Source organism: Myotis daubentonii, chromosome 11 (genome assembly GCF_963259705.1).
Source record: "Myotis daubentonii chromosome 11, mMyoDau2.1, whole genome shotgun sequence".
In the NCBI taxonomy this organism is placed as follows: Eukaryota; Metazoa; Chordata; class Mammalia; order Chiroptera; family Vespertilionidae; genus Myotis; species Myotis daubentonii.
Genome location: NC_081850.1, coordinates 9,305,414 through 9,329,300, shown reverse-complemented (window position 1 = coordinate 9,329,300; position 23,887 = coordinate 9,305,414). Strand labels below are relative to the sequence as shown.

The 23,887-nt window shown below is 60.7% G+C and overlaps 1 protein-coding gene across 5 annotated transcripts in view; it reads left to right on the top strand.

The window, feature by feature from the left end:
* Positions 1-21,402, top strand: part of PHF2 (PHD finger protein 2) — an 84,779-nt gene extending 63,377 nt beyond the window's left edge. For 2 of the 5 annotated variants that reach the window (XM_059656449.1, XM_059656451.1), the window contains 14 exons: positions 254-360; positions 1,830-1,921; positions 3,402-3,491; positions 4,511-4,876; positions 5,893-6,012; positions 6,565-6,683; positions 8,388-8,566; positions 8,696-8,766; positions 9,525-9,745; positions 14,768-15,039; positions 16,971-17,066; positions 17,505-17,614; positions 18,316-18,700; positions 19,476-21,402. In XM_059656449.1, the coding sequence (XP_059512432.1) occupies positions 254-360; positions 1,830-1,921; positions 3,402-3,491; positions 4,511-4,876; positions 5,893-6,012; positions 6,565-6,683; positions 8,388-8,566; positions 8,696-8,766; positions 9,525-9,745; positions 14,768-15,039; positions 16,971-17,066; positions 17,505-17,614; positions 18,316-18,700; positions 19,476-19,564 (2,317 nt within the window). In that variant the 3' untranslated portion in view covers positions 19,565-21,402. Of the gene's footprint in view, positions 1-253; positions 361-1,829; positions 1,922-3,401; positions 3,492-4,510; positions 4,877-5,892; positions 6,013-6,564; positions 6,684-8,387; positions 8,567-8,695; positions 8,767-9,524; positions 9,746-14,767; positions 15,040-16,970; positions 17,067-17,504; positions 17,615-18,315; positions 18,701-19,475 lie in introns of those variants that run through there. The other 3 variants (XM_059656450.1, XM_059656452.1, XM_059656453.1) reach the window with 3 other exon arrangements.
* The last annotated feature ends 2,485 nt before the right edge of the window (positions 21,403-23,887 follow it).

The window sequence follows — 23,887 nt, the reverse complement described above, 5'->3', positions numbered from 1 at the left end:
AAGGCCGAGCTGCCTTCTCCATAGGCACTGACCCAGAGGTCTAGAAGCCACGGCCAACGGGCACTGGGCACTGGGCACTCGCCCCAAAGTGATCCCCTGGTTCACCTCACCACCCAGGGCCAGCAGGGAGGCCTGGCCAGGCATGGCCTCTGTATGGCCTTGTCTGGCCATGGGTGTGGCACGGGCCCACCAGTGTTTAGTGTCGCCTGCTCAGGGCTCAGAGCATTGAATAGTTCTTTGCTGTGGCTTCCAGAGCATACGAGGTGGAAAGAAGATTGAAACTGGGCAGCCTGACTCAGTTTCCCAACTTTGAGACTGCCTGCTGGTACATGGGAAAGCACCTGCTGGAGGCTTTCAAAGGTACGTCCCGGCACCGTGGCCTACGGCTTCGGGCCATTTGTGTGTGTGTGTGGGGGGGGGGGGGGGGTGCTCAGGGACACCAGGAGGGGAACAGGGCTGCCCTCACGCAGCGGGCAGCCAGACCCTGGGGCAGATGGAGCGCTGCCGGCAGGAGGCTGCCCACACTCCTCAGCCCCGGCTCGGTCCCCCTGGCTGGGCCTGTGGGGCCGGACTGGACTTTGGCCTGTAGGGCCATCTGGTGTTTCAGAAAGAGAGCTGCCACGTGGTCCCAGCCTGGCGTGCCTTCTGCTTGGTGGCCGTGGCCTCATGTGGATACTGACAGGGCTCAGTCAGGACATCCGAGGCCTGGGGGTCTGGCTGGCCCTGGGCCACCAGCTGAGGGACTCCTGAGGCATCCCCGCTGTGTGTGCGTGTCCTGGTCCTGTGGGGGTGCACGGGGAGGGGCGGGCTCCAGCGGGTCCCTGACCTCCGTGGACATGGCGCCTCAGTCCCAGGCCCTTGCAGGCCAGGCCGTGGGTGCCTGGGACCGACCCCCAGGTCCGCAGACTTTCCGCACGCAGCCTCGTGGGGCACGGAGGACCTGTGCTGCCTGCGCTCCTTTCTCAGCGGAGGCTCTGGAAGCTGCTCTGCTGAGCAGAGTGGAGCCCACCTATTGGGACTCTGGTTTGGGCTTTAGTTTCTCAGGAGAGGAAGCTGAAAATGTTTCTTAATCTGAGCCGGCCAGGTTTCATTGAAATCTGTCCATTGAGCCCCAGATTCAGAGCTCTGAGCTGTATCGTGGCAGAGGGAGCACCCTGCCCCGGGGGGTGTGGTGGGAGGCGGGGTGGGGAGTGTGGGTGGAGTCACAGCTGGCACTGACTGACAGCCCAGGAGGACTCTGGCCAGCCAAGCCATGCTGGGGTCCCCAGCCGCTCTGCCTCAAGTCCTCTGTGAAGGCTCATAGCATAGCTCTCCGGGGCCAGGAGGACGGAGGGAGCTGCCTCCTGCCAGGGAAACAATCACGGGTGGTGTCAGCTCTCCGGCAGCTGCTCTGTCCCTTTTCCATGGGGCTGGCCCCGGCCCTCAAGGGCATCTTTGTGATGGGCCCCAATGGGAACTGACCCCCTCCCTGGTGTCTCAGCCGTGCAGGGGGCGATGTGAGGGTGGGGATCAGAAAGCACCGAGGGATGCTTGGTGCGCACAACTCTGACCCTTGGCTGAGGTGGACCGGGGACCAGGCCGAGGGAGAGCCCGGCCACCTGTGTGAGAGGCCCGAGTGGGACCGGGGAGGCCAGTTCTGCCCTGAGGGCGTCCTGGATGCATGTCCCCCAGGTTCCAAGAGGAACCGTTGGCAGTTGGGCAGGTGGCAGTGGGCGGAGGCCTCTGGAAGGTCTCCCACCCTCCACCCCACCCTGTCTGTGAAGTTGCCTGTGGGCAGCAGGTAAGGACCGGCCGTGCCCCCCTGAGCTCGCCTCTCCATCTCTCCCCAGGTTCTCACAAATCCGGGAAGCAGCTGCCCCCTCATTTAGTTCAAGGAGCTAAAATTCTCAATGGTGCTTTCAGATCATGGACAAAAAAGCAGGTAGGCCCTGTGCCAGGCATGGCCCGGGGTGCGGGAGGATGGCAGGCGGGAAGCCATCCCAGGGCTCATCTGCCTTTCTGGGGAACTAGTGTCTGAAGAGTAGGAGGTGCCAGCAGCCCAAGTCAGACAGCTGGGTGTGGGGTGTGGAAACAGGGGAGCGCGCTTCCTCCTGGAGCCTGGTCTAAGGTGGGGCGGGGGGGCCTGGAGATTGAGGGGGCAAGGCTGGTGGTAGAGACAGCACTGAGTGAATCCAGGGAGAGAGGCCAGGGAGTGGGAGGACTCTGAGCAGCCACTGACTGGCTGGCCAAGTGTTACACTGTAGGCAGGAGAGAGGGACTCCCTCTCAGCCCTTCCCGGCCCAGGCTCAGCTCTCTCCAGCTTTGCTCTTCCTCCTGGGACTGCCCAAGGCCACCTGCAGGATCACTGTCCTGTGCCCCCCACTGTCCTATGGCCCCCACTGTTCTCTGCCCCCACTGTCCTGTGCCCCATGTCCCCCACAGTAGCACTGTTCTGTGTCCCCCACTGTCTTATGACCCCCACTGTCCTATGCCCCCATATCCCTCACAGTAGCACTGTTCTGTGGCCCCCACTGTCCTGTGGCCCCCACTGTCCTATGCCCCCCTACTGTCCTGTGCCCCCCTCACTGTTCTGTGCCCCCCACTGTCCCGTGGACCCTACATTGAATGTTAACACCTTCACTAGCTCCTATGCAGCAGCTGTTTTGCGACAATGGGGGCCCCAGAGAAGCAGCTTCAGACTTCCCTTGGAATGTTGCCTGGGTTGTGGGGACAGAGTGAGGGCAGGGCCCCATCAGCCTGGGCACTCTCTGTGGCAGCGTCCCGTCCCCCAGAGGGGAGCCAGCACTGTCTGAGCAGGCCCTCAGGAGGGGGTGGGTCCAGGAGGGGAACACCTGTGTGCTTCTTGCTTCTCTCACGGGTGGGCCTGGAGGGTGGGTGGCCAGTGCCCCCCCCAACGCTGTCCTGTGGCCACATCTTCTCTGGCCTTAAGGCTTAGAGTGAGCAGTGCATGGCATCCCTCCTGCATCACCGCAGCAGGTGGCCAGGAGAGCGGCCTTGTGTCAGGAAGAAGACAGCCCACATTCACTCCATAGCTGGTGGTGGCTTTGGGTACCTTGTCCTCTCGGGGACTCAGGTTCTCCATCTATAGAGTGGGGTCATGGCAGAGCTTTCTTGTTAGGGCAGTGTCTGGCTGGAGTGGGCTGATTTCTCCAGCACCCCATGCAGGCAGCCCCTGCCCCATGCCTGTTGGGGTAGTGGTGGGTCCTGGCCCAGTAGGCAGGGCAGGGGAGGGCAGGGCAGGGCCTGGTGGGACAGAGAGGGTTAGTCAGGAATCAGAGGCTGAGCATGCTTGGGCCCCTGTGGGTGGGAGGTGGAGGGGTGGTGGGCGTGGCACAGAGGGTGGGCATCCACGTCCAGACTCAGTGGCTGACCCGTTGACCCTGTGCATGGCTGTCCTGCAGGCTTTGGCAGAGCATGAAGATGAACTCCCAGAGCACTTCAAACCCTCGCAGCTCATCAAAGACCTTGCCAAAGAGATCCGGCTCAGTGAGGTAGGGCTGACTCGGGCCCACTGGCCCTGGTCATGGGAGGCCTCTCTTCTCTGGCCCTCTTTAGGGCTGCCTGTCAGGAATGGCCATGTGGTCACCTGCAAGATGTGGGATCAGACTCCTTGGCCCCTGCTGCGTCTCCTGGTGGGAGTTTAGGGAGTGAGAGGTGGAAAGGGGGCTCCTCTGCAGCTCCTGGTGGGCGTGAGGGAGGATGATTCCAGCCCTGCCAGGGGTACCCACCAAGGAGGTAGAGGAATCAGGTAGCTGATGTATTGATGAATGTGGCCATGGCACATAGTGTGGACGTGTCACACAGATGGTATAGACAGAGGCAAGCATGTCACATGTTGGTGTAGATGGATGTGCTGTGTCATGTGGATGGTATAGATAGATGTGTGTATATCACACAGATGATGTAGATGGATGTGCTGTGTCATGTGGATGGTATAGATAGATGTGTGTGTATCACACAGATGATGATGTAGATGGATGTGCTGTGTCATGTGGATGGTATAGATAGATGTGTGTGTATCACACAGATGATGGTGTAGATGGATGTGCTGTGTCATGTGGATGGTAGAGATGGATGTGAGTGTATCACACGAATGATGGTGTAGATCCGTGGTCGGCAAACTGCAGCTGGCCAGCCACATGCGGCTCTGTGGCCCCTTGAGTGTGGCTCTTCCACAAAATACCACATGCGGGCGCACATGTACAGTGCGATTGAAACTTCGTGGCCCATGTGCAGAAGTTGGTATTTTGTGGAAGAGCCACACTCAAGGGGCCAAAGAGCTGCATGTGGTTCGCGAGTCGCAGTTTGCCAACCACTGGTGTAGATGGATGTAGGCATGTCACACAATGGTGTAGATGGATGTGCTGTGTCATGTGGATGGTATAGATAGATGTGTGCATACACACAGTGGTGTAAATGCATGCTCCTTCTCTGCTTGAATGTCTCCCATGGCCTGGGCCATGATCCCCTTCTGACAGGAGATGGTTGGTTACCTCTTTCCTTTCCTCAGAATGCCTCCAAGGCTGCCAGACCAGAAGTGACTTCTGCGATCTCGAATGAGGTCTGTTTTGGGGACCGAGAGAAGGAGGAACCTCCATCCCCCATTGAAGCCAGCCCTCCTCGCTCCTTCCTGGAGAAAGTGTCCAAAAAAAAGACTTCCAAAACCATGAAGATACCCAAGCCATCCAAAGTCCCCAAGCCCCCCAAATCTCCCAAGCCCCCGAAGCCCCCCAAATCACTGAAGCTCAAGGATGGGGGCAAGAAGAAAGGGAAGAAGTGTAGGGGGTCAGCCTCGCCCACCATCCCCAACCTGGACCTGTTGGAGGCCCACACCAAGGAGGCACTGACCAAGATCGAGCCGCCTAAGAAGGGCAAGGTGAGTGCTGCCTCCCCACCTGTGGTCAGTTAGCCCGCAGACACCTCTGGGGCCAGGCCTGTCGGATGGAGCTGCAGCTGCCTGTTCTTGTGCCTGGGACCCAGGGCAGATGGGCTCTGCCCAAGCTTAATGTGGTGGGCAGCTGGGGAGAGACCATCACGACAAAGGCAGCAGTGTCTGTGCTGGGACAGGGTGGCAGCATGGAGGGTCACCCGGGGAGTGAGCTGGCTGAGTCTTCCCGAGACCCAGACATTGGCTGAGATCTGAAGGTGAGTGAGGCACCAAGTGGAGGGCAGTGGGGAGCAGGAGGGAGACTGGCAGTGGGGGCCCGAGACCCTGTGGGCAGCAAGAGAGGCAGGCCTGGCCCTGAGGACCCACCAGTTTAATCAGAAGGTCTTAAGTATGGGCTTCAGGGGCCATGAGTTTCTGAGGCCAGGTCTCATTGAGTGATTTGCTGCTGGCGGAAGGCTGTTAACCTTCCAGGAGGTCTGCGACCACCAGGACCAGTGTTGCAGGGCTGCAGTGGGACACCTGGTTTCCCTTCCTTATCGCAAAGAGAGTAGATAAATGAATGAATGAACAGATGGAAGGAAGAAGGGAGGGAGGAGGAAAGAAGAGTAGATGGATGGATAGTTGGTGGATGGAAGAGTGCGTGGATGGATGGATGGATGGATGGATGGGTGGGAGGGTACATAGTGAATGGATGGATGGTTGGATGGATGGGTGGATAGATAGGTGCATGGTGAATGGAAGGTGAATGGAAGGTGGATGGATGGATGGATGGATGGATGGATGGATGGATGGATGGGTGAGTGCATAGGTGGTGGATGGGTAGATGGATAGATGAATAGAAGGGTGGGTGGATTGATAGTGGATGGATGGATGGATGGATGGATGAGCTGCTGCATATGGGCCAGGAGGAGAGAGGGACTCTGGGATTCTTGTTTTGTCCTGTAGCCTAAGGTAGCTCCCTGCCCTCCCATGTCCACCACTGAGTCATGGCTGCTGTTTTCTAGGCCACAAAGAGCGTCCTGAGTGTGCCCAACAAGGAGGTAATCAGCACACAGAACGATGTGGAGAGGCTGGAAATCCGAGAGCAAACCAAGAGCAAGTCAGAGGCCAAGTGGAAGTACAAGGTGAGATGTATGCCTGTGGGTGATGTGTATGCACCAGTGTGTTCGCATGGCATGTGCACACGCATGTGTTTGTGTGTGCACATATGTGGACATGCATGTGTGTGCATGCGTGCACCTGTGCGTTTGCATGCACATGTGGGTGAGTGAGTACTTTCAGGGAGCGCTGCATTTATGAGAGGTGGTGTGTGGGGGCGTTTGTGGGCTTGGTGTTGTGAGCAGAGGTACATACCTGTTCTTGTAGGGCATGTACAGCTGTGTGTCCACCTGTCCCCAGGTCAGGTCTGGGTGTGTGTGACCTTGGAGGGGCCACTCTCCATGGGATTGTTATGGGAGCATTCTGGCCTGAGGCTGAGCTTGTTGCCCTTTGAGCTGACTGATGGCATTGCCCTCCTTCACTCCACCCTGGGCTGAGCTCACACTCCCAGGACAGGTCCTCCAGGTCCATGGCTCCCTGGATGACGTGTTCAGAGGGAGCAGGCTGGTTGGTCCCACTGCCTCTGCCCACTGGAATCCTGTGTGGGACTTAACAATGGTCCCGGGTTTGCTTTTCAGAACAGCAAACCCGACTCCCTGCTGAAGATGGAGGAAGAGCAGAAGTTGGAGAAGCCTCCTACATCAGGGAACAAGGACACCAAATTCTTATTTTCCTTCTCCAACAAGAAACTTCTGGGGTACGTGATGCTCCTGGCAGGAGGGGTCACAGTCACACACACACTCCCAGACCCCCTACATCACACACCCTGCACACCCCTTCACACTCATCATACACATGCACTTACACCTTGCACACCCCTCCACACACATCACACACATCATACACATGCACTCACACCTTGCACACCCCTCCACACACATCACACACATCATCCACATGCACTCATACCCTTGCACACCCCTCCATGCACAGCACACCCCTGCACACACATCATACACATGCACTCACGCCCTGCATACCCCTGCACACACATCACACATACGCTGCACACCCCTCCATACACACCCTGCACACACACACTTACCTGGAGGTCTCCTCAGGAGCAGCCCCTTCCTGAACTGGCTGACGTCACTGGGAATACCCCTTGTGAGGGCCACGCCAGGCAGGCCCCTCCTCTGCCTTCTAAGCCAGTACCTTGTGTGGATTGGGAGGGACAGCAGCGTGTGTTGGCAGGGAGGGAGGGAGGGGAGAGCGTGATTGGGTAGATATTAGCTGAGTGCTGTTTGGGGCAGAGGACGTAGTGGAGGTCAGGACCCTGTCCTTGGAGGCCAGAGGCCAGTGTGGTGAGCAGCGTGAACCCAGTACTCTCAAATCCACCTAAAATTATGCCTGTGACAGGGACTGTGGGTCCTTGTGTGCCAAGGGAGTTGAGAGGGCTTCCAAGAGGAGGTGACCTGAGCTGAGACATTGGGGTGCCAGCCTGGGAGTGGGTGTGTGGTTTCCAGATGGTGGAACAGGCCATGTCTGCTGACAGCATGCCAGCCCAGCCCAGTGCCAGGTGTACGGGACGGTCTTCATGCCCCTGAGAAGTCTCACCGACTGTGGGCCCACAGGTTGCTTGCTGAGTCAAGTCCAGGTTGGGTGCCCCGAAGCCAGGAAGCAGATACATCGCAGCAGAATGGGCCCCTTTTCTGTGGTGGGCCTGTTTCCTCGCCTGCGAAATGGGAGGGGAAAGCCACTCCAGGTGGCGGAGCAGTGGGGCGGGGCCGGCATCTGGTGACCAGGCTGAGCCGGGCGGGCAGGCCCATTATTCCCAAGAACGCGTGGCCACGTGCTGAGGATGCTCGGTGAGCAGGCGGGAAGGGTCTGGTCTGCGGCCCTGTCGCCCTGACCTCATGGCTCTGAGCTCGTCCTGGAGAGCTTTTGAACGCACACCCTGGGACCCACCGTGCTACAGAGAGTTTGGAAGTGCGGGAGAGGAAGGTGGACATGACTGTAGCCACATCACACCTGTGTCTGTGTGTGGTGTTCCCGGCTCATACCCACACCCAGCAGGCTCGCCGGTGGCCAGCCTCTGTGTTTCTACAGCTGGGGATTAGAGCTGTAGCCCAGCCTCTGTCTCCCTGGGCCCGAGCCAGGGGGAGGCTACGGCCAGAGCTTGTGGGGCGGGCAGAAGGAAGGCCGTGCTGGTCCAGTGGCCAGGGTGGGGCAGTGCAGGGCACACCCTGAGACAGCTCAAGGAGAGGCCTTGCGTGGGCGGGGAGGGCCAGGCCATGCCTCGTGAGCTGTGTGCTGTCCTCGCCGGCCCCTGGCATCTGGGAGGGAGCTGTGGGGTCGGGCAGTGTTCGGCATGACTGCTGATCCTCTGTGCCCGTGGCAGAGTGGTGGGGCACTGGCTGGGCCATGTGGACCCCCACTGACCAGTCCACTTCTGTCCCAGCTCCAAGGCCCTCAAGCCGCAGCCGAGCCCAGGGGTGTTTGGGGCCCTGCAGAACTTCAAGGAGGACAAGCCCCAGCCCGTTCGGGATGAGTATGAGTACGTGTCGGATGACGGGGAGCTCAAGATCGATGAGTTTCCCATCAGGAGGAAGAAAAATGCCCCGAAGAGAGACCTGTCCTGTAAGTTGGGGGGACGTGGAGGGGCAGACCCAGCCCTGTAGGGCCATCCTGCAGAGGGTGGGTGTCAGGCGTGGCCGGCCAGGGCGATCCTCTCAAAGCCACCACCACTCCCGTCTGCTTTGGCCTCAGTCTTACTGGACAGGAAGGAGCCGCTGCCCACACCTGTGACGAAGCCAAAGCCGGACTCGGCGCTCTACAAGGTGAGCTCCTTCAGGGACCCCATGGCCGTGGCCATGCGCTTTCTGCTTGGGGTGGAGCTGCGTGTCTTCATGTGCCGCCCTCTTCTTGGAGTTTTTGTGGGGAGGCTGGCTGGGCGCCAGCCATGGGGACGTGAGCCCAAGGCCTTGCACAGAAGCGGGGAGAGCAGGTGCGGGGTGTGGAGGGTCTGCAGGTCTGTGCGAGGGGTGGGCCTCAGGAGCGCCCAGCCAGATGCCATTAAGACGGAAGACGATGCCTCATTGACCCTGAGGATCGGGTGCAGAGCAGGGCTGGACCTGCTGGGGGACTAAGTTAGAGGACTGGTAAGGCCTCTCCAACCACGACGTGGCGGCTGTCTCCAGTGAGCCTGGGGTCTGCATGGGGGCCTCCCCTGCTGCCCGGGGAGCCCGGCGTTTCCCCTCAGAGCCTCCTGCCAGGTCTGTTAACTGGAGCCTTGGGTGCGGGGAGTCCTCCTGTCTGCTCCTCACCTGACGGCGCTGGCTCCTTTGTACCTGTGCTCAATACCGGGGCTCCTGCATACGGTCTTGGGCCCAGGGTTCCTCTGGGAAACAGTGCTGGGCAGGATGGCGCCAGGTCCTTTGCGGGCAGGCTCCACAATCCCGATGGAAAACCCCAGTAACCCCCCGGGCCGTCCGGCCAGCCAGCCCCACATGCTCATCACAGGTTGGGATCTCACATTTTTTATTTTTCCTTATTTTATTTTTTAATTTTTAAAAATTTCTTTTTTTTTTTTGTCAAGGGGAACGGTAGTCCTGTCGCTCCCCCCAGCTCCGTTCTGACCGGCTCCCCATCCCCACAGCCGAGCGACGACTCCTCGGATGAGGGCTCCCTGCGCATCGACACGGACACCAAGCCCACCCGCAACGCCAAAGTGAAGGACGGCGGGGGCTCGGCCGCGGGCATCCTGGACCTGCTGCAGGCCAGTGAGGAGGTGGGCGCGCTGGACTACAATCCCAGCAGGTAGGCCCGGGCCAGCGGTGGCAGGGGGTGTGGGCCGTGCGGGGTCTGGGGTAGGGCTCTGTTGGCTGTGGCAGTTTGCACGCAGGGGGCTCACGTCGCAGGAGCCCACGCCCCAGGGACTGGGTAGGCAGAGGAGGACCCCTGCCTGGCAGAGGGGGTGCCGGGCAGTCAGGGAGGTGCAGGTTTGCCTGCCATGCGGGTCCTGCATGCCTGCGGGGTCTTGATGGAGGGCACAGAGCTCCAAGGACAGAGGCTCCTCCCCACCATAGTTCCAGGTGCCAGGCAGGGAGGCGGCTGAGAAGTGATGGCGGGTGGGGACTGTGGCAGGAGGAGCTGAGGGGCGGTGGAGGGGCTGCCGTACCTGGGGGACCCTCTGGGGAAGCAGTGCCCGGGCAGGCACCTGCCAGGTTTCAGGGCTGCTCCCTGCTGGGACGTACAGCCATCTCTGTCTTGTCACTTTCTGAATGCCATAAACATAACGTCAGAAAATTTCCATGGTGCACCCGACGTCCGAGTCAAGGGCATGTGATAAGCCTCTCTGAGACCCAAGGCTGCCTTCTCTGCAGAGGCCTCACCCTGAGGCCCGGGAGACCGTGGCTCAGAGCACAGAAGTGAGCACCTGCCCCCTGAGGGGCTGAATTGGCACCAACGGGGGCAGACTGTCCTTGAGTCTAGACCGGCCTGTTAGCTGGGTCGAGCCCTCTCATGGGGGTGGGGATGCTGTCCTGTCCTGGAGCCCTGAGATTCCGAGCTGATGGGCAGGTCGTCCAGGGTGTGTATCCATCATCTCAGACCAGGTGGCCCTTCCCGCCCAGGCCTGACGAGTTTGATTCTCTGATTCAAGAAAAATGAATTAATCTGGGCTTTGCATTCGATGAAGGGCTGGGGCTTGTTTCTCTCTCACTCCCAGTTAGATTTTGTTTTTAGGCATTTCGGGCAATTCTCTCCCCCCCACCCCCCAACATGGAATTTCTACAAGTACCGCCGAGCTGAGGCCTATGCCCCCTGTAGCCTCCCACTCGAGGACCTTAGCCACTGTGGGGAGGTCTCCCCTTCTTGTACTCAAGACAGCAGCAGATCCCTGCAGCATAGGTGGGGAAACAGGCTGACAACTGGCTCAAGGCCACTGCTAGGAGGCAGCAGAGGGAGGACCAGAACCTCCGTCTGCCTGGAAACAGAACCGAACATGGGGCACCAGGAAGGTTGATCTTGTGGGGTGGTGCCATCCAGGCCAGAGTGACTTGGCCTGAGGAAGCTGGGGCCCGTGTGGCCTGCGTGATGCCCTCTCTGTCCCCCAGATCTGCCCTCCACACATCCCCCTCCCCTCCGAGTCCGTGTTCCCAGAATCGAGGTCCCACGGCTGCGGGTCTGTGGAGGCCACACGCCAGGCCCACCTTAGATAGAGGGGCTCTCGGAGGTGATTGGGGCTTAATTGAAAAGGGCTCTTGCTAATCAAATGGACGTATTTTCATTCATAAGTTTCTGTTTTTTGTGCAGGGTCACGCCCTCTTATGGGGGTGGGTACAGGTTCCCTGTCAGCTCTAAGGGGCTTCTGTGGGCGGGAAACCTAAGCCCCTCACTGCAGGGATGCCCTGGACCTTTGCCAGGAGAAGGCTGGCTGTGAGCCCCTTTCCCGGAGACCCCATGCCCCTTTGGGGTGCCTTTTTCTGAGTAGAACTGTGGCGAGCCAACACCTCAGTACCTGGGTGGCACTCTGACCTGGAGAGAAGCCCTAGACACCCTGGGCTCCTGCAAGGTCCAGGGAGAGACCCCGGGTTGAGGAAGACGGGCTGGTGCCCAGGACTCGCTTGGAGCTGGGAACACAGGTGCCTCGGGCTCCCGTCCAGCCTGGCAGGCCCAGCTCCAGGAGGGCCGCGGGTCTGCGGGTGTGCTGCCCACACTGCACACGTGCCTGCAGGGCCGCCCCCCCTACCCCCCCCCCCCGCCCCCCGCGCCAGCCTGCCACAAGCAGGCCCTCTCCAGGCTCCCATTTGGAGCGTAGGTCAGTGTTTGATGGTCCATTTGCTCTGTTTTAAGTATTCGCTGTTTGGAAAAAATCAGCTGAAGAAAATGGAGGAAACTATGTTAATTTCTGGTGGATGGTTTGCTTAGTGTTTACCTCTGGGGGAAGGAGAGGGTTTGGGCAGGATAATTGGAGGATTAAGGTGGTACTTTCCATGTGCACTGCTCAGCCTTCGCTCCTTGATCTGCGCCTGCTGTGGACAGATGCCGCCCCGGTGGTGGCCCTCGTGGTTGCAGCTGAGCTGGGCCTCGGGGTTCAGCTGGTATGAGCGGGAGGCTGGCTTCTAGGGAACCCTCCAGGTGGCGGGCTCTGGCCCCCACCTTCCCATCCTCTTCGGAAGCCTGGCGTCTGCCTCGTCCGAGGCTGGGTCAGGGACCTAGACCTTAGGGCCGGCCGTATCCTGCCCCCGCTCCACAGGGCCTGGTGCAGAGGGTGGAGGGCCAGCTGTGGGCTTGCTAGCTCCCGTGCTTCCGAGAGCCTCCGTGAAGATGGTGTGGCAGTGACGCTGCCCAGTGTGCCATGCCCCCAGCAGGGCCTGGGCAGCCCTTTGCTCGTGCTTCGTGGGCAGAGCAGGTCATGGTGCTGGGGGGCCAGTCCTGGGCACTGGGGCAGACAGAGGCCCAGCTGGGGGTTCTTGAAGAACCAGGGTGGTCTGACTCTACCTGATTTTCCTATTGTTTGTGGCTTAGGGACATAATCCTGTTCAGTTCCAGTGAAACCCCAGAGCACTCTGGGCCAGTGCATCTTGGGTGGGAGGGGGAGGTGGTGTTGGAGGGGGCTGCCCATCGCCTCCCCCCTCCGCATGGCCTGGAGCCCAGCGGTGCTTCTCGCAGGATGGCTGCTGTCCACACTTGCTGAGGGGCCCCTGCGTGCCTGTGCCCTCTGTGTCAGCTCCATCTCTCCACCCCCTCCCGCTTCAGCCTTGGGAGGCTCTTGTTTCTGAGCAGGTACTCTTGACCTCTTCTCGCTCTAACGGTCTTAATAAATACCAGAGCCCGATGCACGAAATTCGTGCAAGAGCAGGCCTTCCTTCCCCGGCTGCCGGCACCGGCTTCCCCCGCAGCCCCAGCTTCGTCTGGAAGGTCGTCCAGTCTAATTAGCATATTAGGCTTTTATTATTATAGATGCTTCAAACACTTTTTGGAAGTGGAAGTGGGAGCGAGGAGACAGTGAGAGAGGAGGGTGCAGAGCCCTCCCGCGTGGACCAGTGCTTTTTGGTGCTGCCTTGGGGTCACGGCAACCCTGTGGGCAGGTGCTCCCCTAGGAGGCCGGTCAGAGGGGCAGACACAGGATGGGGCTCCTGCTGCCTTCTCCTGGGACTCTGGGGTCTGTGACAGGAGAAGGGATAAGCGGGGCTGCAGTTCCCCAACCCCACGCCCGGCTCCCGGACCTGCCCCCCAGGACTCCAGGGAGCAGAGGGAGGGTCACCCTCCCCTACTGGCCCTGATGCAGTGAGAGGTGTGGGTGGGACCCACAGGCTGGGTTGCCATTGTGTCCCGGGTGACGGCCAGAAATGGCCCTGAAGGGAGATGCCCCACTGGACTAGGCCCTCTGGGAGCTGCTGGCTGGGCAGTATGCCTTGTGGGGATGTGGGGGGTGAGCAGGGCAGGGCCCTCTGTCCTAGTTGCAGGGGTACCTGGAGCCCAGGCCAGTCTAGAATCTCTGGCATTTATTGGTATTGACATGTATAAGCTACCAGGACTTTTCTGTTATCCCTAGGGGTACTGGCTGTGAGAGGTGTAGGCTGGGGCATGGTGGGCTGTGAGACAGGGGAAGGGCATGGAGCAGAGACGTGCCCCTCACACTCGAGGAGGCTGGGCAGGGCCCTCTGAGAGGGTCTGCAGCCGAGGAGGGGAGGGAGGCCGCTGGAGGAAGCCTGGACTCAGCCTGGGGTGTTGGACTGTTCAGAGCTCTCTGGACCTGGCTCTGTGGACAGGGGCCACCCACCTGCCCTCCCAGAACCAGGACAACACATAACCAGGTGTTGGGTAGTGATGTCGGCTGCACTGGGTGTTTCAGAAGCCAGAGCAGGTCCTTCTGGAGGGAGGGAGCCAGAGCAGCCAGGGGAGGCAGCAGGGGCTCAAGCATGGGGCAGGGGACAAGGACGTGGTCAGAAAAGCATATGCTGGTGCTGGGGGACAGCGCTGCCCGAGCTGGAGGGCAGCAGTGCAAGGTCGGGGGGGCGGGGGACGTGGCATTGAGAAGCTGCCTCATTTCAGCCTGTGCATCCTGGGGGCTGAGAGGGACTAAGGTCTGACGGAGCTGAGGTGGGGCTGTCTGCCAGGTGACGTACAGGTGGAGGTCAGAGCAGGTGGAGGTGCAGTTGTGGGTTTAAGTAGGGGTGCAGCTGCACGTGTGGGTGTGAGTATAGATGCAGATACAGGTGGGGGTGTAGGTGCAGGTGTAGGTGGGGGTGTGGCTATAGGTGGGGGTGGTGTAGAGGTGTGGGTGTAGGTGTGGGTCCAGGTGTAGATACAGTTGCAGGTGTGGGTGTAGGTTAGATGTGTGTACAGGATCAGGTGTAGATTTGAGTGTAGATGTAGTTGCAGGTGATGGCACAGTCACAGAGAGAACATGAGTGTCACCTGGGCAGATCATATCATGGGAGTGAGAGTGCTGTGGTACCCCCGTGAAGGGTGCCCTCGAAGGCACTGTGGGAGGAGCACGTGGGCTGTGACTGAGGGCAGGGTCCATGGTGGGAAAGCAACATGGGGGGGATATCAGACACAGCCAGCTGCAGTGGAGGGGGGCTGACAGTTTGGGGCCTCAGTCTGATAATGACTTCCCTTCTGTCCCCCTTTCTCCCCTCCCTCCGCTTTCCTTCCCTGTGTTCCCTCTCTACGCCCCTCTGTCTGTCGGGAGGAGGGCAGAGGGGCCATTTCCACGGGAAGTCTTCAACCACCACCACCCTCCCACATCTCCACTGATCACTGGAGGGAGGATGTGCGGGCCGCGGGCTGTGGTGTGGCTGGGTCTGACGCCTGTCTCTCTGCCTCCAGCCAGCCCCCGGCCTCCCCCAGCACACAGGAAGCCATTCAGGGAATGCTATCCATGGCCAACCTGCAGGCCTCGGACTCCTGCCTACAGACCGCGTGGGGCGCAGGCCAGGCCAAGGGCAGCTCGCTGGCGGCCCACGGCGCCCGGAAGAACGGGGCGGGCGGCAAGAGCGCAGGCAAGCGGCTGCTGAAGAGGGCGGCCAAGCACAGCGTGGACCTGGACGACTATGAGGAGCAGGACCACCTGGACGCCTGCTTCAAGGACTCGGACTATGGTGAGCGCCGCGCAGAGCCTGACCGTGGAGCTGGCCTTTCTTGGAGAGAGAATTCAGAGACCATAACGTCCCGTTAGGGTGCGCAGCGCAGTATGCACAGGTTGTTAGCCTCAAACACCTCTTGGAGCAAAGGCGCTCTGCGGGCCAGGTAAACGGTACTACCCCGAAGGCAGCGTATTTGTCCAGGTTTAAGACAAACGCCCGGTAAGAAAATAAATGACCGTGTCCGTCCTGAGACCTTGGCGGCCCAGGGATATAATAGTGCTGCTCCGCTGTGCAGCTGGGGCTGCGCTCTGGCCTGGGCCGGCGTGCGACAAGGCCCCTCCCCTCTCACCAGGTGAGGATGCCCCGCGGCAGCCTCGGCTGCCACTCCGCTCCAATGAAGTATGGGGAAGGGGCTCGGAAAATGAAGAGGAACGTTAAAGGACACTGTCCTGCCGGCTCCTGGCTCCGCTGGAGCAGGACCTACGTGTCACCATTGCTGTGGGGACAGGACGCACACACACACACACACACACACACGGTGTGCAGCTCAGTGGTGTTTACTGTACTTAGAGGGTGTGCCACCATCACGACAGCCAGTCGGAGCCCATCACCCCCCCAGAGGAAGCCGCCCCCCTGCCTGTCGCTGCCCCTGGTAACCTTGTCTCCGGGTCAGCCTGGGCGTCTTGTTCACTGAATCCAATAGTGCGTCGCCCTGGTGTCTGGCTTCTCTCGTCGGCGTTCTCCTCCGGGCTCACACGTGGCAGCATGTGGCAGCCCCTCACGCGGTGCTGAGCGCTGTCACACAGTGTGCCCGCCGCATCCTGCGCCCTTTCCTCCCCCTGCACACCAGGGGGCTGGTTGTGACCAGTGCTGCGTGGACACTGGTGTGCAGGGTTTGTGTGGTCCGTGCTCGTGTGCCCAGGTACATACGTGGGAGGGGCATCGCTGGGTGGAAGGTTTTAGCTCATTTCACCTTCTGAGGTCCCGGCCGGCCGGCCTCCATGCAGCTACCATTCCACACTAGTGGATGCACTGAGGCTGCGTCTACCGTCTGCGTGTAGATGAGACACGGGCTGAGTGGCTCTGTGGCCTGTGTCTGAGTTGGCAGTGAGTTAGGGGCTGGGCCATGGGTGCAGTCATCTTCCGGGGGCACGGCCCCTCCAGGCCCTGGGGTCCAGGCTCTAGAAGGGGATTTGGAATCAAGGAGCTGTCTGGGGACACGTCCGTCCCCACGGGCACAGCGTGCTAACACAGGCCCCCGCTCCCCAGGGTGAGGAGTGCGCTGCCTCCATGCTGTAAGGCCTGCCTTCAGCGCCGCCCTGATGGGCCAGGGGCCCAGTGCCCGTGCCCCTGTCCCCACAGCCCTCCAGGGGGGCCTGCCCTGCCCCATCTGCTGGACACGTCCGTGCCTCGCCGGGGCCTGCCCTGGGCTGACGGAAGTGGAGTGAACGCCATTTTCTGGGCACGGGGTGGGATCTAGGGTTTTAGGTGCCACAAGTCCTGGTGGTTGAAGGTCACAACTTACTGTGCGGGAGGTGGGGGTGGCACCTGCAAGTCACCTAGAGCGACCGCGTGAGGCTGTCTCCTCCAGAGACTCCCTGAGGCGGGCCTGGGGGTGCTCAGAGCCATCAGCTCTGTGGACGTAGAATGTTTGTTGTCTGGTAACAGCAGAGAGCGAGACGTTCTCAGAAGAACGGGTGAACGGGGGTGCTGCAGTCAGGCTGGGGTGGGCGAGGCTGTTGAGGTGCCCGGGGCCAGATGGGCCTCTCGGCTGCCAGGTGGCTGCCCCTCTCTGAGCCTAAAGGGGCCCTGGGCTGGGTAGTTTCTGGGGCACCCCGTGCCCCACGCTCTGCACCCTGAGGATGGCCCCCAGGACGTCAGGTCCCTGGCCTGCAGTCCCACGCCCGGGTGGCCGGGCTCAGCCCTCCCTCCCCTTGCCTCTGCAGTGTACCCCTCCCTGGAGTCGGACGAGGACAGCCCCGTCTTCAAGTCCCGGTCCAAGAAGAGGAAAGCCTCAGACGACGCTCCCTACAGCCCAACAGGTAGTGCTGGGACGGGAGGGGCTCCGTCCACACCTGCAGGAGAGCCACGGCACGTGGGCTCTGTGCAGGCGAGAGGGGTGTCCCTGCCTGCTGCTCTCCTGGGCCTGGTGCCAGGAGCTCCTGGGTGGGCTGGGGTGGTGCCCCGGGTGGGCCAGCCCCTGCCTAGTTTCTTCTCAGGGAGCAGCCCCGGGAGAGCCGCCTTTGCTTCTGGCCCCCAGATGGCAGCCTGTGGGGGGGGTGCTTGTCCACTTTACACATGACCCCCTCCTGCCTGCTCCTGCCTTCCTGGGTGGGATCCCCTACCCGATTGGGCCTCTCACTGACCCTCCCCAACTTGTGAGGTGTCCCTGGGCTCAGGAGGAGGCTGGGCTGGGGTGGGCCCAGGGGTGCCCGCAATGCGGGCCGCCCACTGAGGCACGCTGCCCTTCTTTCCCAAAGCGAGGGTCGGCCCCTCGGTGCCGAGGCAGGACAGGCCTGTTCGAGAGGGGACCAGAGTGGCCTCCATCGAGACCGGGCTGGCGGCCGCTGCAGCCAAGCTGTCCCAGCAGGTGAGGAGGGCCCCACCCGGTGCAGAAGCCACCCGTGCTGAGGGCTGGCACAGCTGAGGGGATTTGAGTGTTGCTTTATTCAGGCCCCCGTGTCCCCACAGTGGGGGGCGATGGCGGGAACCAGTGCCTGGGCCCCTCACACTGTCTTGGTGAGGACCGATGTCCCAGGTGCGGGGGACACAGCTCCTCGGGGCCTCCCCCGTCGCTGGAGACCCGGCGTCTTCCTCTTGTCCTCACGGAGCTGAGGGGGCTGCGCCATCTCCATCCATCTCCTTTGCCACCTCAGCTCCTCCTGGTCCCAGCTCCCCCAGAAGTGAGGGTCTCGGACTCTCGGGTGTCACCCAGACCAGCCCCAGCCCCATCTGGGCACCTGAGGAGGTTAAAGGACCACAGTGAACACTCTAGAGCCAAGAGTCGCGAGGCGGCTCAGAGCAGGGTGACGGAGGAGGGCGCTGAGCTTAGCGCCCTCCCACATGGTCCCCCGTGCAGGGCACCCCCGCAGGAGGGAGCGTGGTGCCCTCCTCAGGCCCCGCCCTGCCCTGAGAGGCGCAGGCACTCAGCTCCCTGGAGAGGCCTCATGCACAGGGACCTGCCTCCCCTGGGTCCAGGGTGGTGAGGGCTGCTCCCTGCCTGCCTGCCCGCCCAGCACCTGAGGCCCGGCCCGCCCTGCCGGCCAACTTGCCCACCTGCTTTGTTCAAAGGAGGAGCAGAAAAGCAGGAAGAAAAAGAACTCCAAGAGGAAGCTGACGCCCAATACCACCTCCACCTCCACCTCTGCCTCCACCACCTCGGCCAGCACCACCTCGGCCTCCACCACCTCGGCCTCCACCACCCCGGCCTCCGCCACCCCTGCCTCCACCAGCACGGCCTCCACCAGCACCGCCAGCAGCCAGGCCTCGCAGGAGGGCAGCTCGCCCGAGATCCCACCTGAGGCGCACAGCAGCAGCCTGGCCGACCACGAGTACACGGTGGCCGGCACCTTCAGCGGGGCCCAGGCAAGCCGTGCCTCTCAGCCCATGGCCCCCGGGGTCTTCCTCACACAGAGGCGGCCCTCCGCGTCGTCCCCCAACAACACCGCTGCCAAAGGTACCGTACCTGCCGGCCCTACGCAGCCTAGCCTTGCAGACTGTCTCCGTAGATGACCACAGCTTCCTCTGTCCCCCGCAGTCCTGTGTGTGTGGCCACACGGTCAGTGTGTGAAAGAAATGGCCTCTTTCCAGGTCGAGGGCCAGAGTCACACACGGGGGGTCTGGTTCCCTGAGTTTGGCCCAGGTCCCCAGACCCCAAGTGCTTTGGCTTTGGGCTTAGCTTGGAGTCGGGGCGTGGTAAACGTTTGCCAAGGGTTCTCTGGGAGGGGCCCAGGGTGACTGACCCAGGACCCGGTGTGAGTTGGGGCTGGCATGACTGCCTGGCATCTCCCCTGCCCGGCCCCTGGCCCCCTGGCCTGGTTAGTGGTTGGCTCACTCCTCCTGCCTCGAAGGACTCGCGCTCCCAGCAGAGTCCTTCCCGCTGGCCATGAGGCCCAGCCGGTGGCGGACACAGCTCGTGTGGCTCCAGGTGGCCCTGTAGCCAGGAGGTAGGCAGGGGTCTCACTCCACCCCAGTGCCATTGCCTGGCCCGTCCCCACCCCGGCCTCAGCCCCACTCCGCATCCCTGCCCCCCGTCGATGCGGCCTCTGAGCTGGGGGCTCGGGGGAAGAATTGTGCTTTTGGAGGGTGCAGGACCCCAGGCTCGGGGCCACAGGCCCACTCACAGCCCGATGGGAGCGTGAAGGGGGGTTTGCAGACTCCCACCCCACACGCTGCTCCTCTGCCCTCTCACACAGCTATCTGCCTTTTTGTGTCCCCTCTTCTACCCCCAGGAAAACGTACAAAAAAGGGCATGGCCACCGCCAAGCAGAGGCTTGGGAAAATTTTGAAAATTCATCGGAATGGAAAACTGCTCCTTTAAAGTTTGGAGAGCCAGGACCCTTCTGCTCCGCTCAGGACCCCGGAGCCCCGCTACATCGTCAGCCCCAGGAGGGTGGCCACGCTGCCGCGCCCGGAGGCCTGGCTTCCTCCCAGCCTCCACTCCCCACACCCGAGCCAGCGCCTGTGGCTTCGGCAGGCGGAGCTCGCCAACACGGACAGCCGCCCCTTCTCACGTTGCTTAGAGTGACCAGTTCCCGAAACTCGGCCCCGCCCGTGTGAGGACCGTTCCGGTTTCAGGGCGGCCTCTAGGCGCCCCGAGCGCGGGGGTGGTGGCAGGGCCTCTGCGGCTCTGCTGGGAGCATGAGTCCTTCGAGGAAGGAGGAGTGAGCCAACATTCACCAGGCCCAGAGCCTGAGCCAGCCACAGGCTGGTAGCCTCCAGAGGCTTAAAAAAAGGCAAAGAACACTAGAGAGGAAGAGGAGGAGAAAGCAGGGTGTTAATGTGCCCCCATCTCTTCCCAAGTGATTCTCCGACATGTCCAGCGAGCGTTCATTCTGGCCAGGAGAGGGGAGCCTCCAGGCTCCCTGCCGGCACGTGGCAGGCCAGATGGTGGGTGTCGCCCCTGAATGCCCAGGGCATTTCTAGGAACGACGGGCCGGCAGCAGGGTCAGTGTGTTCATGGGTAGGGGAGCCACCGTGGGATCCCCAGCCCTGATGCAGGCCCAGGGGGCCCAGGCAAAGCCACATGGTGGGTCCTGTCCAGTCCCACTGTCCACACTCCCAAAAGCACTTGCCAGCCAAGGCACCCTGCCCCGGGCCTGGCGGGGCGGATGGCGGCCGGCCGAGCAGCCCAAGGTTGCCGGGGGCCTGGCACTTCTGTCTTGTCACCTGTCACTTGGTGTCGAGTGCATGGGTGGCTCCTGGACCGCGAGTCCACCCATGGACACGGAGGGGCTGGATTTGTTTCTCAGGCAATCCTGTATTTTAATTTTAGATGTATTTCCTGAAGCATATTTTTCATAGAATGTAGCGTGTAAATAGCTTTTTAAATAACTTCTTTTTTATAAGAGTAAAAGTATCTTTAGGAATTTCTTTGTAGAGTCCTTCATTAACATTTATACGAGTTTTTTGCTGAGTCTGACGAACAGTTGGGTTTCCAATGCTTTTTCTTTTCCTTCCTTTTTTTTTTTTTTTATTGCTATGGTTATTTTTTTATTTTGTTTTAGGGACTAAGGTATTGCCTGAAAAACAAGTGATGTCTGTGCAGCCTTATATCTGTCTTTACAGAAGCGAACAGTACACAAAAGATCTGTTTCAGATATGTTTGAAGATGAGTCTTCAACTCGAATACCAGCTTTCTTTCCTTCTTGTTGATGAAGGGGTGGGGGACAGTTATTTTACTAGCACCTTGTGAAGTGTTCTGTGTTTTGTGATGCTGTAATTTATTAATGTTTGTAGCTTTATATATTTGTATATTTCTTATGAGCTTTGTTTATATGCCCATCCCTGGGTGTTCTGTCCGCACGGCCTTGGCCCCTGGCTCGCCTGTCGGAGACCTGGCCGCCGAGCCTGGGGATGGGCAAGGCCACGCTCATGGACCCGACGACTCCAGCCCAGCGTTTTGAAGGTTTCCTTGCCTGTTACTGTTGAACATTTATATAATCTAACCCGGCCATCAAACTGTTCTCTCTCTCTCTCTCTCTTATTTTTTAATTTTATTATTATTTTGGCAACATGTACATTTCTAACAAAGTTTATCGTGGCTATTAAAGTGTTTTATTTCCCAATTCATATTACTCTTGTATTGAGTCCATGAGGTCTAAGGCAACTTAAATCAAAGTTTTAAAAGAGTAAAGATATTTCAGGTTTTGTACAGAACCATGTCTGTGTCATTTCTGCCTCATTCACCGCCGTCCATCCTGCAGTGAGGGTGGCAGGGGTCCTCAACGGGGCGGGAGGCACTGTGGTTGGGGGGGGAGGGGGTCAGGTCTTGTGCACCCTGAGGGTTGGGTGTGAGGGTGGGCACATCAGAGCCGCCAGTGTTCCCCTCAGAAACTCCCGATGGCCTATGGGCACATACACTGCCTACACCCCAAGCAGCCTGCAGGAATGGGCAGAAGACACCTGTGGGGCAGGCAGCCTTCGAGACCCTAACCTTCCTAGCCCCAGCCCCAGCACCAGCCCCAAGCACCCTCTAAAACCTTGTGGTTCACAGATGGGCAATTTGGCTGAGTCCAGTGAGCACAGGGCCAACCACAAGGCAGTCAGGAACAAATACAGGGTTTTGTCTCCACCGGACATTATTCACAGCAAATGGACAAAAGCAGAACTCACCTCCCACCCCCCACCCCTACCAGACAAGTGTGGGCACAGTGAAGGTCAAGGATTGGAGGGAAAAGAAAGACCAGCTGCTGGAGGGGCCGCTGCGGAGGAGCGTGGGGCTGCCTGGCTGCCGGGCATCTCGGGCATCACTGGGCCCTGGGCCGGGACCCTCTCCCCAGGCACCCACAGCTTGAGTCCATTCCACTGGGCCCCCAGGAGGCATGGCCCCTCCACGTCCCCAGGCTCGGCACTGCACCTGCTGGACAGTGTTCTACCCAGATCCAGCCAGACTTGGCCCTGTGGCTCCCCACACCCTCACCTCACAGAACCAGGAGACCATGCCTGGCCCTAGGCTGCCCTCTGCAGCCCCTCCAGGCCCAGTTCTGCCTCCTCCCCACCATCCCAGGCCGGCTGGCCCCTGAGCCCGGGCCCTGGAGGCTACGCTGTGCTCCATGGGTCCCTTGGTGTTGGTACTGGACCTCCAGAGGGCTGTCAGGCAGGGCTCCCAAAGGCCCCCCAGAGCCCCCCAGTTCCAGGCCCCATCCTGGTCTGCACCCACGCAATCCTGGCGCCGTGTGGCCCAGCCCTGCCACGGGACCTCACTGTGGCCCCTGTGCAGCGTGTTTGGGTGTGTCTGCAAGCACCTGAGACTCGTGCCTGGGTGAGCTTGTGGCAGGGGCAGCAAGGGGCCCAGGTCTTCTCTCGATTCAGGGCCGAGAGCCCCGTGACAGTGAACTGGGAGGAGGGGCTGAAGTGCTCCCAGTGTGGCCCACGGGCCCAGCTCCAACCTCTTCCTCCCTGATGGTGGTCCCACTGGGAGGGAAGACTCGGCCTGGCAAGCTCCTCCACTAAGCCCCCCAGGCCATTTCTGCACCTGGGCCTTCACCACGGCTTTCGTGAGCTGCCCGGAGAAGCCCTTTGGGGCACCTCGGGCCCACCCTGTGCAGTCCCCTCTCAGGGTCTCAGGACCAAACCCAGAGCTGTGTCCCCAGGAGGCAGGTCCGTGGCACACGGAGACACAGGGCCACAGGCCCTGAGGACTCAGAACCAAGACCTCCTCCCTCCCAGGCTCTCCTCACCAGCCTGGCTCACAGGTGTCCTGACACAATGCCAGTGCCGCAGGGGTGCCCATCGCCATCTTGCAGCCCCTGGCGGCGGGTGGCTGGTGAGAGAGGGGAGCACCACCATCCTGTTGCTGCCCCAGGGGCCGCAGGATGCCAGAGGTTGGGGTCCTGGAGCTCCCACTGCGAGAAGAGCCACCTGGCCAGCAGAGGGCTTTGCAGAGCAAATGGGAACTTGCATGCGAGGCCTCGGAGACGCAGGCTCTGTCCTCCGGGGATGCCGTGCAGCCGCAGCCTGTGCACGGAACAGCGCTGAAATAAACAGCCTGTAACTCAGATTTGCAAAGTTCAGTTGGATTCCAGAGTCATTTTCTGAGCACCTACTGTGTGCTGGGCTGTTGAGAATCTCCCAGAGCCTTCATCAAAGCCGACAACGAGCCCACTTTGCCAAGGACACCAAGCGAAGCAAAGGGCCCATTGCCCCGCGCCTTGCCAGCTCTGGGACCCTAACCATCGCCTGCTCCGTTGGACAGTGGGGCACCTGGTGTCCTCTACAACCCCGGGTAGAAGGGCAGTCTGAGCTGTCCTAGGAGCCATCCATGGGAGAGGAAAGTGTCTTCAGCCAATGTGAGCAAAGGCCCTGAGGCAGGCTCAGGGTGCTAAGACGGTGCGAGTTGAGGCGGGGCCAGTTCAGTGACGACCACGGGCAGCCACTCGGGGACCTGGCAGGCCCTGGGGAGGCCCTGCAGGCTAGTGAGCAGGTGCAGTGCTTCTCTTGGGGAGCAGCCTATTGGGGAAGGGTTGAGAACAAGGCCCCCAGGGGTCCCCTCTTCCCTTGCCCTGTGCCCATCAGCACATTCCCAGGGTCGCTGCATGGGTGGGGCGCTCAGCACTGCAGGCAGCTCTGCCTGTTTTGCATGGCCCTGCTGTCTGGAGGGAGCCAGTCCCAGAATCTGCAGGAAAGGATCCTGCTGGGCCCC